Below are 12,683 nucleotides of genomic sequence, written 5' to 3' on the forward strand. Positions count from 1 at the left end.
TCGCTTACTCTGTGGAGCCCCAGGATACAAAATACAGACTGAGTGCTTTTGCTTTACTATTCTATATGAAACCTTGGTTTCAGTCTACAAAAATATTCCAAAATGATAAAAGAGGGAATGATGACAGACTTACTAACTGCAAACCGTCAGTCTAAAGTGAGTTTATTTGCATATGACAAATGTATCAAGCTTCATTGTGTAATGGCAGCAACTTCTGCTTTATGAAGATAAACTCAATAAAACTTAAGTTTGGTTTTCAATTTCTTTCCCTCACAGTTAATCCTCAAGCATGTGGATTCACTACTGTATGTTGATACTGACATCCTGTTTTTGAGACCTGTTGATGATATTTGGTCTTTTCTGGGAAAGTTCAACTCCACACAAATTGCTGCAATGGCACCGGAACATGAAGAGCCTCGTATTGGGTGGTATAATCGCTTTGCTAGACATCCCTACTATGGAGTAACTGGAATAAATTCTGGAGTCATGTTAATGAATATGACGCGGATCAGAAGGAAGTATTTCAAGGTATGCGTATTGCCTTTATTGCATTTTCCATGGTTTTGCATCTTTTAATTCTGATTCTGTTTCAAATTCATGTGAGACAGCATTTTCCAAACTATTTTTCTTGTAACTGAAATAATGTTTTAAAAATACACTGTGTTTAAACTGGTATCTAACTTGTGTTTTTTAAATGTCATTCACTGTAAGCCTTGGAATTCCTGTTTTTCAAGTGTGTTTGATTATTTTAATTTTTCTTAGTTCTGAGAGATCCTATGACTTTTAGACAGTCTGCTGTAAATAACATTTGTCAGTAGTTACTCTGGTATTTTTTCTTCAGTGTAGAGATCCCAGAAAACAGTTAACATACACTGTAAACGAGCTTTGAAATTGAGTGTAAAAGTGTGACCAGGAGGTGGTGCTAGAACATTTAGTAAGCCATTTTAACTGCGGTTTCCAAATTTTCATCTTTTACATTGTAACCTAGGAGATTATCACCTTAAGAATCTTCTGATTTTATTTGAAGTCACAATTTTTGTAGGTAAGTTCATCATAAACATACTAAAGCAGTTCACGCAGCAGCAGAGATGGTCATTCTTTTACAGATCAGAAGCTTTTTCTTCGGTACTTGAAACACAAGTAACAAAGCAGTGCTGTGTGATTATGCTGGGGGAAAAAAAGTACTTTTCTGTTGAAGAAGTTTGATTAGGGAAAAGTAATGATGCAGTCTAAAGCTATAGGAAGGTACACCCTTAAGAGGGGCAATATAAACTTAGAATCATAGAATGGTTAGGGTTGGAAAGGACCCTTTAAGATCATCTAGTTTCAACCCCCCTGCCACAGGCGAGGACGCCTTCCACTAGACCATGTTGCCCAAGGCCCTGTGCAGCCTGGCCTTGAACGCTGCCAGGGTTGATAGACTTGCGGTAGACATTGCTTCTCCCTGATTTCCAGCTCAAGAAACATTTAGCTTTTATCTTAATGTTGTTGCTATATATTTTTGTTATGGAAATATAGAGAATTTAAGGTAAATGGAGAATGGATTATCTCAGTTGTAGTTAAAGTAGGAAGTTCTGGTAGTTACACTATGTAGCTGTAGTTTCCCAAGAAGAAAGTTTCTCTGTGTATATCAGTGGAATCTTGTCTACTTTGTTATTTGTTTCCCGCTTATAGTATTCGGAGAAATAAAAATATTGAAAAGCATGATGAGAAAAATGTGGGACTGAAAACTGTGTTGTCTTAACCTCTGACAATGCATTTCTGTGTGATAATTTTTTTAGTGTAGTAAACTCTGAGATAAGGTAGGTGTTTTATAAAAACTGTGTCAGAATTCTGCTTGGGCTTCTCAGTGTAACTGAAATTATCAACTTATTGGAAACTTTATGCAATTTTACCAAAATTGGAGTTAAAATTTTTTACAGTAGATAGATAATGTAGGAGACTAAAATTGTCTTCCAAATTAACTGCAGTTTTCTAGAGGAAAATATAAAGTCACTTCTCCTTAACACCTGTAAATGGTGGTTTCTTAGAATTTAGGCTGATATATATAGATTTAAGTAGGTGAAATAATTAATGAATATTTAGAAATTCAAAATGGATTTTTTTTTTTACTTGATATTAGAGGGCTGGAGCATTTTCCTCAACTGTAAGGCAAGGCACAAATCCCTATGCTTTTCTCAGGATTCTACTGACAAACTTCAGCATAACATGATGTACAGTTTCTGACTAAATGGGCCACTGGACTTCCTGTAGGGAGGAATCAGAACAAAAAGAAGTCTTGAATTGTCCTGAAAACATTAATCTTGATGCTCTTTCTGAAATTGTTCAGAATATAGTGTGCTAAGCAAGCCTGCTTGATGAGTTGCAGGCTTAGCATTCACACAATTAAGGGGAAGGAACTGAGATTGGAGTGAGCAACCCAGCGCTGTGCAAGCAGAAACAGAGTAAAGCTTCCCAATAGCAAGGCACATGATTCAAAGCCCTTTCTGATGGCTTTAGTTAACAAAAGATTTTATATATATATATATATATATATGTATATGGCAATTAAGCCATTCCTCTGCTTCACTTCGGTTGTTTTAAGTGTTAGAAATACAGCATTTTCTGCCCTTAATTGTTAGTCCTCATTCTTTGGAATCCTTCCCAGGGCTTTGCTGTCACTTCAGACCTAAATAAGAAGATGGTTTGTTCTGTATACTTGAGTGGTTTTATGCTACATTTTAAATTTTTGATTGTGTACAGCTTTTAACATGGTTGCTAAGAACTTGTTTCATGCATTAATTTTATCTTCCTCCTTCTAATCCTATACCTTTTTTACCCCTGCTTTCATGATCCTGTACATCTTCCCTGGAGTCTTAGTCTGATTATGTTGAGCATGAAACACAGATGTAATGTTCAGATGCATGGTGTTTTGACATATATGGATTTCCTGGTTCAGCTGAGCCGTTTTGAAATGGATACCCTTCTAGATTTAAAACCTTACCCCTGTATCTTTCAGGCCCTTGCATACAAATGCTGAGCATCGAGCTAAGCATCCAGGTGTTTTGCCTCTGTTTTGTATGTTTCTGGCAAGTATTATGTTTGTTGTTTGTTCAGGCTCTGAATTTGCGGAGATACTTAACTCCAGTGTGACTGGCTTGCTTAGACTCTTGTTAGGCCTTATTGACAGTGACCAACATATTATCAGTGGACACTTTTTGGTACTAGAAGGCTCAGAATTATTTTATGTGGGAGACTACCTCATGAACTGTGTTCATGCTGTTGACTTAGTCCTTCCACCTGTTGGACACACTGGGGAAGTGTCCTGTAATATCAGGCTTGTAGTAGCATGCTTAGCCCAGTCAGAACAGTTTGTGTCTAATTAGGGAGCTACTAGGTTATGTAAAACTTAGGAATGATAGTGCCTGATTTATCGTTCTCTCATATCTAGATAGTGTAGCCCAGGTAATAACTAAGCAGGAAATTAGTTTCTGTTATATAATATTGATTATTGAGAAGTTGGCTTGGAGAGCACTCAGCAGGGGAACCATTTAATTTTTTGCTCCCCTAGTACCTAGAGTGTGGTCCCACAAGCTTGTATAGCATCACAAGGCCCTAAGATGCACAAGCTTCCCATGTTGTGTCCCATTAACTATTCCAGTCAAATACAGTAGAACTAGAAAATGCTTCATTTACTTACAGGAAGGTCAAATTTGTATATATTCATTCAAGAGACTCAACAATTTCCTCAGAGTATGTAAGTTCTAGGAAATTTTGTATCTTTAAAGAGCTGCCTATAGACCTTTTTGTGTGATTGTTGGGTAGCTAGAGCACTTGTCTAAATAGTGGAAGCTTTGAATCAGGATATTCCTTCAATGTGATGTATTTAAAGCTGTAGGTTCTTTGTCTATTGTAATTTTGGGCTGAAGAAACGACAGGCTGGAGCTGTTTAATGCCTTTAAGCATCTTTCTTTTGTTGTCACATTGATTTGTAAAAGTCAGGAGGAACCAGAAGATGAATAAATAAAAAGAACTGGAGATTTAACCAGTATTTATAGTGCTCACGTGAGTTGCAGAAAACCTGTAGTTCCATGTATTGTTTCAGGATTAAGTCTTCTTTTATCCGCTTATTTATTCAAGCCTCAATCTTCTCCGGGCTGTCAGGTCTATTCATTTTAGACGAGCATCCTAGCTACTTTGCTATCTGTGGTGCCTAATGGAAGTTGTCACTCCTGGTTCTATCTATCTTATTTGTCTTGTGTATTTTGAGACTGTCTGTATATATACATTATGAATATATGCACTTTGTATATAATATAAGCACATGTGTATATGTAGGTACAGATACATACACATGCACACACGTTTTTTAATGTAATGTCATTAAAAAGTGCAAACTGGACATAAGACTAAAATCAGTAATGAGTTTCTGACGGTTAGTGCCTGTCTGTTGTCTTTGCTAAGCAGCAGTTAAAATGGGAATGTAAAGCATGCAGGAGTATTTAGGAGATGGAAAAGGTGATAAGGTGTACATGTAGACTGGAACAGATGTAGCAAATATCAGAGATATGATGTTTTAAGAGAACAATGACTTTTAGCAAATGTATTAAGAAACTTAGTTGTGGTGCCTAAGATGTGAGCAGTCATAATAAGGAAAGAGCTCTTAGAAAATCAAACAAGCTGCACACAAAATAACTCCAGATAGTGTATGAAAAGGAGAGATTCATGGGTATACTTCAGACAAAAAAGCACCCAAAACGTAAAGTTCAGAGAGTTATTGTGACCTAAGCCATTATACACTTCTTTTTTGTTTTTTTTTTTTAAACCATTCAGTATTGCTTAAGACTATAGATCCAGGAAATACGGTGAGCCTGTGCAAGAGCTAACTCCTTCTAAAAGGAAGGCTCCTATCTCTTACCATCTGCTTTTTCTGCTTTCTGATTTACTTTGTCCTAGCCTCTGGTGTTTGTTGGTCCCTTCTATGATTCAATTAAATTTGGTAATAATAGGAAAAAGAAATCTTTCTGCTGGGTTAGTGAAGTAAACTATCTCACAAAAAACATCTAGTCAGTATTAGCACTACACTGTTAATGCAAGAAGAAGAGTCTTCTTATCCATATAAATCCAATGGCTATTACCAAGAGAAAGGTAATACTAGGTTGCTACAATCTATATGTAATAGATTTTTAAGTCTGACTTTAGACTTGGCCAGGCAGAAGTCTTCTTGGGACAGTCAAAATGGCCAAACTAATTACAGCACAGTATCTAATCCTGCTCAGAAAAACTCAGGTAGGAAAATATCTTAATGTCCTTATCTATATTTTTCTGTTGCACATTTTCTTCCGTTCAAAAAACAGAGTTTTGAGGGTTCAATAAGAGCCTGTCTGTACCAGCTTACTGGCATCACAGAAATGCCCACTACCACTGTAGGTCTCTTTTTCTCAAACTTCTTTATTCTTTGCAACTTGTTGAATGTTGGAGAGGAGGTTTATATTCTGTAAATCCTTAAGCTGTCATAGAGTTATTTTTCTCATATTTACTTAAGTAACTTTTGAAAAGCAATTCTGTCATCAATTTTGGTTGAACTTGAGTAGTCTGCCTTACACGCTGTTTGACTTTGCTACAAATTGCAATAGAATTTTGAAGAAGGAGGTTGTATAACTATTCAAACTGTTTGTCTTGCTATGTGATTCCTTCACTGGTTTCATTACACATCAGTGTTAATAAATTAATACGTAACTTTTCTGTTTATTCAAAGTTTATTGAAATATCACAGTTTCCAATTCTTAAATCTGATAGCGCTATTTTTCAAGTAGTATTGCTTCTAGACATCTGGCAATGCTATAACTGCTTTGCATCTCCTTGGGGTATGTATACTCTGTATTTCACTACTATTAAAACAGTACAAGTTAAATGAAAATTATATGAAATAATCACTTTAAAAATCTGAAGTCATATTTTTATGGGTTGCTCTAAAATGTTTATTTACCACTGTATATTCTCCTATGATTATCCTAGTATCAGTGAGCTAATTTTTAGTTCTATTTTTAATTCTTAGAGTTGAATCTAAGCCTCAGGCTAAAATTCTGTGGATGGCAAGGTGCAGGTGAGAGAGTAATCTTTACCCACTGTGATTCAGTGGGATTGATTTGCTTTTTGTAAGGTTTCAGCTTGGTGTTAAGCTGTGTTTTTCTTTTGTTTAGTCACATTGCACTGAGCCTAACGATAATTCTTGCTAGAGGAGAATTCTTTTGTGCATTCCTTATGTCTGCTCTCATCTAATACTTGTAAGCAATCACAGTCATAAATTTTTTAGGACAGAAGGGACTGTAATATTGTGTTTAGCTTCTTACATAAAATAAGTTATAGATCGTTTTTGTACTAATTCCTGTCTAAAATCTGAGAGTGTTTCCTTTTTTTTTTTGAGTTTTCAATTCTGAAAGCCCTTTATATTTGATGGCTGAAATGATTTGAGGAAAGACTCAAAACCAGACTGCCAATTTTTTCACTTTCAAGTTAGTCAGTGGAAAGCTCTGAGAATTCTAAAAAACTCTTAAGATTCTATAGCTCTAAATTGAGTATTTTGTGCCTGGTGATCTTTTCTGTTTCTTGGCATGGTGTTTCTGTGTACAGATCCTAAACCATACTGGGGTTCCAATTTTAATTTTTTTTTTTTTATATATATATATTTATTTCATCTTGGTTGGAAAGCATCAAAGGTACGCTCCTGTAATTGTTCAGGAATATTCTGTCTTTGGGACTTCATGTTACTTCATCCTCACTCTCCCAACTGATGTAGGAGGTACAGTGTGAGCAGCCTTGTTCATTTTCTGTTCTAATTGAGCTTACATGTGTAAAGATGAGAAATAAGCTTTAGAATGTGTAACCTTGTTACACTGAAGAGGGTAACACCTTTGGTAAGGCAGAGTTCAGTGTAGGCCCACTTCTTCCACGTACCACCTCCTCAGCCGGAACCTCAAAGAACTCTCTCCTTTCCCTTTGAAGTGATTTTACTGAATCAAGAATTTGTGAATTAAGTAACAGTGGTTGATTTAGAGTCTTACTGCCTTTTGCTAATGAGAAGTTGTGCGTTTGCTGCTGAAGTTCAAGGTCAGTAACTAAAAAAATCAGTTCAACTTAATGAAAATTCTCTTGAAAACCTTTGAAGGATTTCTGTTAGTTTTTGCACACCGCTTTGTAGCCAGTATTTTTCAGCTGTATGTATTTGAAACTATTGAATAATTAATTTTATATTGATCTGTTTTGATTTTTCGAAGTTAACTTTAAAACCTGTGTATATTAGCACTCTGTGATAAATTGCATGAAATGTGCTTGTCTACTTAGGTGCATTACTTACATACAGTTTTTGTGTTAGAGCCTGCTGCTGTATAAAAAGCCCTTGCTATTTCTTAGCACTCCTGGTTTAAGATGTTAGAGGGAAATCTTGGATACAAAAAATTAATGTGTCAGTTAAATAAGAAGTAGGAGATGCATATAATTTTCCTTATAATAATTGAGAGGGAAAGCGTATTGGAAATGCCTGTAACTGTTTTCCTTAGATGTGCAAATTTGTTTAAAAGGAAGAAATCATCTATGCATTTGAGATTTGTAATTTTGAAAAGCATATTACTGTGATTCTGTAGGGCATTTCCATCTTAATAGGAGTAATTGTCCTGAATGTGTGTCATTTTGCTTTTTGTTTAATAGAATGATATGACACCAGTCCGATTACAGTGGGGAGAAATTCTTATGCCACTGCTGAAGAAATACAAGTTGAACATAACCTGGGGTGATCAGGACCTATTGAACATTATGTTTTTCCACAATCCAGGTAAATCCACATTTATTCAAAGTCAAACATGACAAAGTTGATCTTTTCTATGATGTTAAAAAATCATGGAAAGCGCTTTGTGAAAGAGTTCTTGTGAAAGTATTAAAAGGACTTGTTGCTGCTTTATGTTTTCTTCAAGTGTTTATTTAGCACTGGAGCTTGCTAGAGTGTAATTAACTGTTCGGTTTCGAAATAACTACAGAAATTTAGGAAGGAGCTCTAAGGAAAAAAAAGGGGAAGATTAGTGTATTTCCTGAAATTATTCTGATATTTAATCCAGAGTTCTCATTTTTCTGCACAGAAAGTCTTTATGTCTTTCCTTGCCAATGGAATTATCGCCCTGACCACTGCATCTATGGAAGCAATTGTAAGGAAGCCGAAGAAGAGGGTATATTTATTCTTCATGGAAACAGAGGTGTTTACCATGATGAAAAACAGCCAACTTTTAGGGCTGTCTATGAAGCGATAAAAAATGTAAGTGCTTTCAACACTGTACGTGTGAAAAGTTTCCTTTTTTTGTCTGTTTTCTCTACAGTGCTGCATGTATTTTTGTAGGTTTTGTTGATACCTTGATTGCAACAAAGTTTTTTTTTTTTTTCCTCTTTTAGGTGACGTTAAGTGTTTCACAGGGTTTTCATTTACTGCTTATACAGAATTCCAGTGTATTCTTTTTGTGGTGGTCATGTTCTGAAGCATAGTGTAGACTATGCCTAGGTTAGGATTCTAAAACATTGCCTGTAGCTGTCAATGTCTACTTAAAAGGCTTTATTCCCATTCCTTTAATAAATACATCTGGTAAGCTGTTTGTATGAGCGTTTGGAGATTGCTAGAAGCTTCATTCTTCTGGAGACTTTAAAATGCAGGAAAAAAACCCTGACCTTCTTCCCATAGTTTGTGTGTGTTTATGGCAATATTGAAGTTAGATTTGGATTGTAGAAAATAATCTTTTCTTGGTACCGTTTTGACCTTTTCTAGAGATTCAGTGTGTTAATATGTTGCTGTTCCTTTAAATATTAAGCGCAGTGACTTCTTTTCATTCTGCAAATAAGGCATCTAATAAACTATTTATCACTGCATCAGTGTACTCACAGAAGAGCTGTAAAATTTAGCACTGATGCACATATTAATGTAGCAGGCTATTGTGTGTGTATAACCTTCAAAAATCAATAGTATATTTTAATGGTGCTTTATTACATGTTGTCATATGGATATAAAAATGAAGAAAAGTACTTTTGAGGGTCTGAGAATTCATTGCACAGAAAGTTAATATGTTTCCATGAAAATATGATTTCTTTGTTTCCTTTGAGCATTGTCAAAAACAGAAGAAAAAATATTTCTTTTTATTTATTATCCCATTTGGTTTATGAATATGGCAGAGAAAATATGTAAAACGCTGCTGATTCAGTGGTAATAAGATGAACAAAATTACGTTACTGTGAAATGCTGGTTTAGCTTGTCATTTGTTTATAAAAATTATTGCACTGTTGAATTAATGACTTCTTTATTTCATCCCCATGTTAAACACAGTATGCGTTCGACCATCATTCAGTTTAATGAAACTTCAGTAGTACCATTTTTCGTACTGGTATTTCATTATAATTTGATAAGAAGTGTATTCCTTAAAAGTTATCTGTTATTCAAGAAAGTTACTGTTTAACAAAGAAATTACTAGAAATCATGTTTAGATCTGTTAATTTTTAATTTAATAAGATAATTTCAAATTTCCTCCTATTCTGTCGGGGTATCTTCATTTGCTTGTATTTAAAGATCTCAGTTGTTAAGGTTATCAAAAGCATTAGAGAATATTTCTTGATTTAGAGTTGTTTTTCAAATATTGCATTCAAGAAGATGAGTTCTTAAACGTACTTGCTTTCTAAAGGTTTATTAAATGTAACATTCAGAGGCATTTTTATAAAACTCTTTAAAACCCTCTGAATAATGATACTCTTCTGTGTTCTGTTGACCTTTAATCTTCCTTCCTTAACTTCCTTGCAGTATTCATTTGGAGATGATCTGGTTCATTCCCTGTTGCAGCCCCTAGAACTGGAATTACGGAAAACCATGCATACATACTGTGGAAGAGTATACAAAGTGTTCATAAAGCAGCTGACAAAAAGTGTAAGAGACTTGTATGCCAGAAGATCAAAGGGAAGGTGATTTTACTTCAAGCTGTTAAATCAAGAGACTGAATTAACGTACTTCTCAGAAGGTGCAAAAATTCTAATATGGCTTGAATTGGCTCTCACTGTGCCCAGATAAAAGTTTACTAGCGTATATAAAAATGAAGAAAATATTCTTGTCATGAAGAACAGGAACTTTTTTTCTGCAAAGCTGACTTTTTGCTCTTTTGAAGTTTAATCACTGCTAATGTTTATCGTTAATACAGTGATTTAGGTGTTACTGGCTTCTACAGTCAGTAGTTTTAGTCTGTATAATTCAGTTATCTAATGATCAAATGAACAAAGAAGAAATGAAGATGGTTCTATTTGGGAGCGTACCTCATTGCCTGAAATTCTGTTAAACTGTGAATGTAGCAATAACTGAGGCGGCAGCACTAACCTCACTTTAAAGGTGTGAGCCTTTATGTAAACAAAATTGTTTACAAGTGCAGAAAACACTCTTTTCAAAGAAATGTGATACAATAATTGACAATCTGTATGTGCCTTTATGTGTTCATCTCTTACACGTTGAAGTACTGTTTTGACAATCTTGTTTTGCATATCTTAGATGTAAACTGCACACTATAAATACGATGTTCTGAAAAATTAATACCGGTATGTGATACTAGTTTTCTCTGTCTGTAGGTGCAGAGACTTTTTAATGTACAGCATTTGTTTCAACATGGTCAAAAGATAGAGCAGAATTGAGGATTGGTGGTTGTTTTTTTGGTTTTATTTTAGCAAAAAAAATCAGGTTGAAGATGTTTGTCTTATAATACTTTTAAAAAATTACATGGTTTTGCAGCTTTATAAGGCATTTTGGAAGTAGGAAAAAAAACACCAGTGAAAAGCTGTTGCTTTTGTATTTCCTTACTAAGAATTATTACCTGATGATTATTATGGAGTATTTAGTACCGAAAAGTGAAGAGCTGTAGTAAGAGTTCTGATGCTGCCTCAGACTGTATATTAGATGCGTTTCTTAGAGGATATATCCTGTTACCATATTTTTTAATAACATGGCTTTAAAATAGTTTTGGGGAAAACCCTCAACTACATGAATGCATTACCGGCAGTAGGTTGATAGTGATTTACAGCAGGCAAGGATTAGGCTTTCTTTAGTTTCTTAAGTTCTCTTAGTGGAAAAAAAAAATTGTTTTGTTTATGTAGTACAGACTTTCTTTTTTTTTTAGAGGAAAACATGAAGAAAAAGGCTGAGTTCTAGTGTTACAGTGAAATACTATTTAAACTTGCATAGTTTGAAATGTATTTGATTTGTAAAGTATATTTGAACTTGGATAACTGGTCTGAGATGAAGTCTTCATAATGTGAGTTTTTTGGATTCCAGAAAAGTTCCTGTGTGTTGAACTTGGAGGATCCACTCACTGACTTGCACCTTCATCCCAATCCCATTTTAGAAGCTGAATTTCTGTGGCTCTTTCCATGTCAAAGGTGGGCTCGTTCTGACTCCCAGATCCATGTGAGCTGGACGAATGCTTTAGCAGTACAAAATACACTCCATTGTAAGCAGAGTTTAGATTCTGCTCCTAATCTCCCTGCTGGCTCAGGGTGTAAATTTCTGGGATGGATCCTGGGAAGCAGTCTGCCTCACATGCAGTTATGGTCTCTTTTCCTTGCTATGTCACCTTTTGAAGTCTGAAAATCTAGAAATCTGTGTGAAGGTGAATATGGTTATTGACTGATTTTACAATATGCAGTGCATTATTTTTTTACATAAATACTGATTTTTATATGAATTTGTCTTCAGCTTGCTTTTTTACTTGTCCTGTGTGTTTTGTATTTAAAAAATATTTCTTTTGGCCTGTTTTTTTGTTTGCCTTTGCATAAATGTTCAGATCTGATTTTAATTTTAGTATGTTGTATGCATGTGAAGATACTGCTTAAATCCTGCTAAGCCATTTTAGGAAAAATGGAATGTGACCACCAGCAGCAACCTTTCCTCTTATATTTCAGGTTTTGTGGGGGATTAGACCAAAAAGAGTTAATGTTGAAGCTTATCGTAGGATTAAAAATTCTTACTATGTGCTAATTTCAAGCAGTGTTTATTTAGCATATTACAGGTAGCAGAATATACTGTCTTATGTCATAGTTTTTGTATAATTTTCATTAATATAAACGTAAACTGCTCACCTCAACAATCCATTCCCAAGTAAAATTCATGAACACTTTAGAAAACTTAAAAGACATCAAGTGCTTAGTAGCTTCCATTATGTAACTCTGGAGTATTTGTGTTGAATAAATGTTTAGTCCTGTAGTTCCTATGTCTTAAATTTAGAAAGATGACCTACCTTTAAAGAACAAATCTGACTGACAAAGCATTTAGAGACAGTGAGAAGCCTGGGATGCTGAGCAGTGTGATAGAAACCAGTTATACTCCCAATCATTTTAATATCTGATTTATAAAATTACATGCACTTAGATACAGACAGGAAATCTATATTGCCATCAAGTTTTAGAAACTGCTTTCTTTGTAGATACGTTAAGCAACCAACAAAATAGGACCTGAAAAATTGTGAAACTTTAGAAATCCTATTTTTACCAATTTATTTATTATAAATTTCTTTAATACTAACAAAATTGTAAAGTTTCATAGAAAAAGTGAACATCAGGAAATGTACTTTCGGGTTAAATTAAGATAAATGTTTTCATCGTGCTTGATGTCTGTGTACCATTATTCTGTCTCTGTGTAAGAGGGA

At 34.7% G+C, this 12,683-nt stretch overlaps 1 protein-coding gene across 1 annotated transcript in view; it reads left to right on the forward strand.

Moving 5' to 3' along the window:
- Positions 1-11,717, forward strand: part of GXYLT1 (glucoside xylosyltransferase 1) — a 35,125-nt gene extending 23,408 nt beyond the window's left edge. Inside the window, exons 5-8 of the mRNA XM_057425538.1 lie at positions 277-528; positions 7,687-7,810; positions 8,112-8,284; positions 9,806-11,717. Coding sequence (XP_057281521.1) covers positions 277-528; positions 7,687-7,810; positions 8,112-8,284; positions 9,806-9,967 — 711 coding nt within the window. The 3' untranslated portion in view covers positions 9,968-11,717. The remainder of the gene's footprint in view (positions 1-276; positions 529-7,686; positions 7,811-8,111; positions 8,285-9,805) is intronic.
- The last annotated feature ends 966 nt before the right edge of the window (positions 11,718-12,683 follow it).

This window comes from Pezoporus wallicus, unplaced genomic scaffold (genome assembly GCF_028554395.1).
Source record: "Pezoporus wallicus isolate ANWC-B61680 ecotype Strahan unplaced genomic scaffold, APGP_CSIRO_Pwel_v1 contig_4722, whole genome shotgun sequence".
Taxonomy (NCBI): domain Eukaryota; kingdom Metazoa; phylum Chordata; class Aves; order Psittaciformes; family Psittacidae; genus Pezoporus; species Pezoporus wallicus.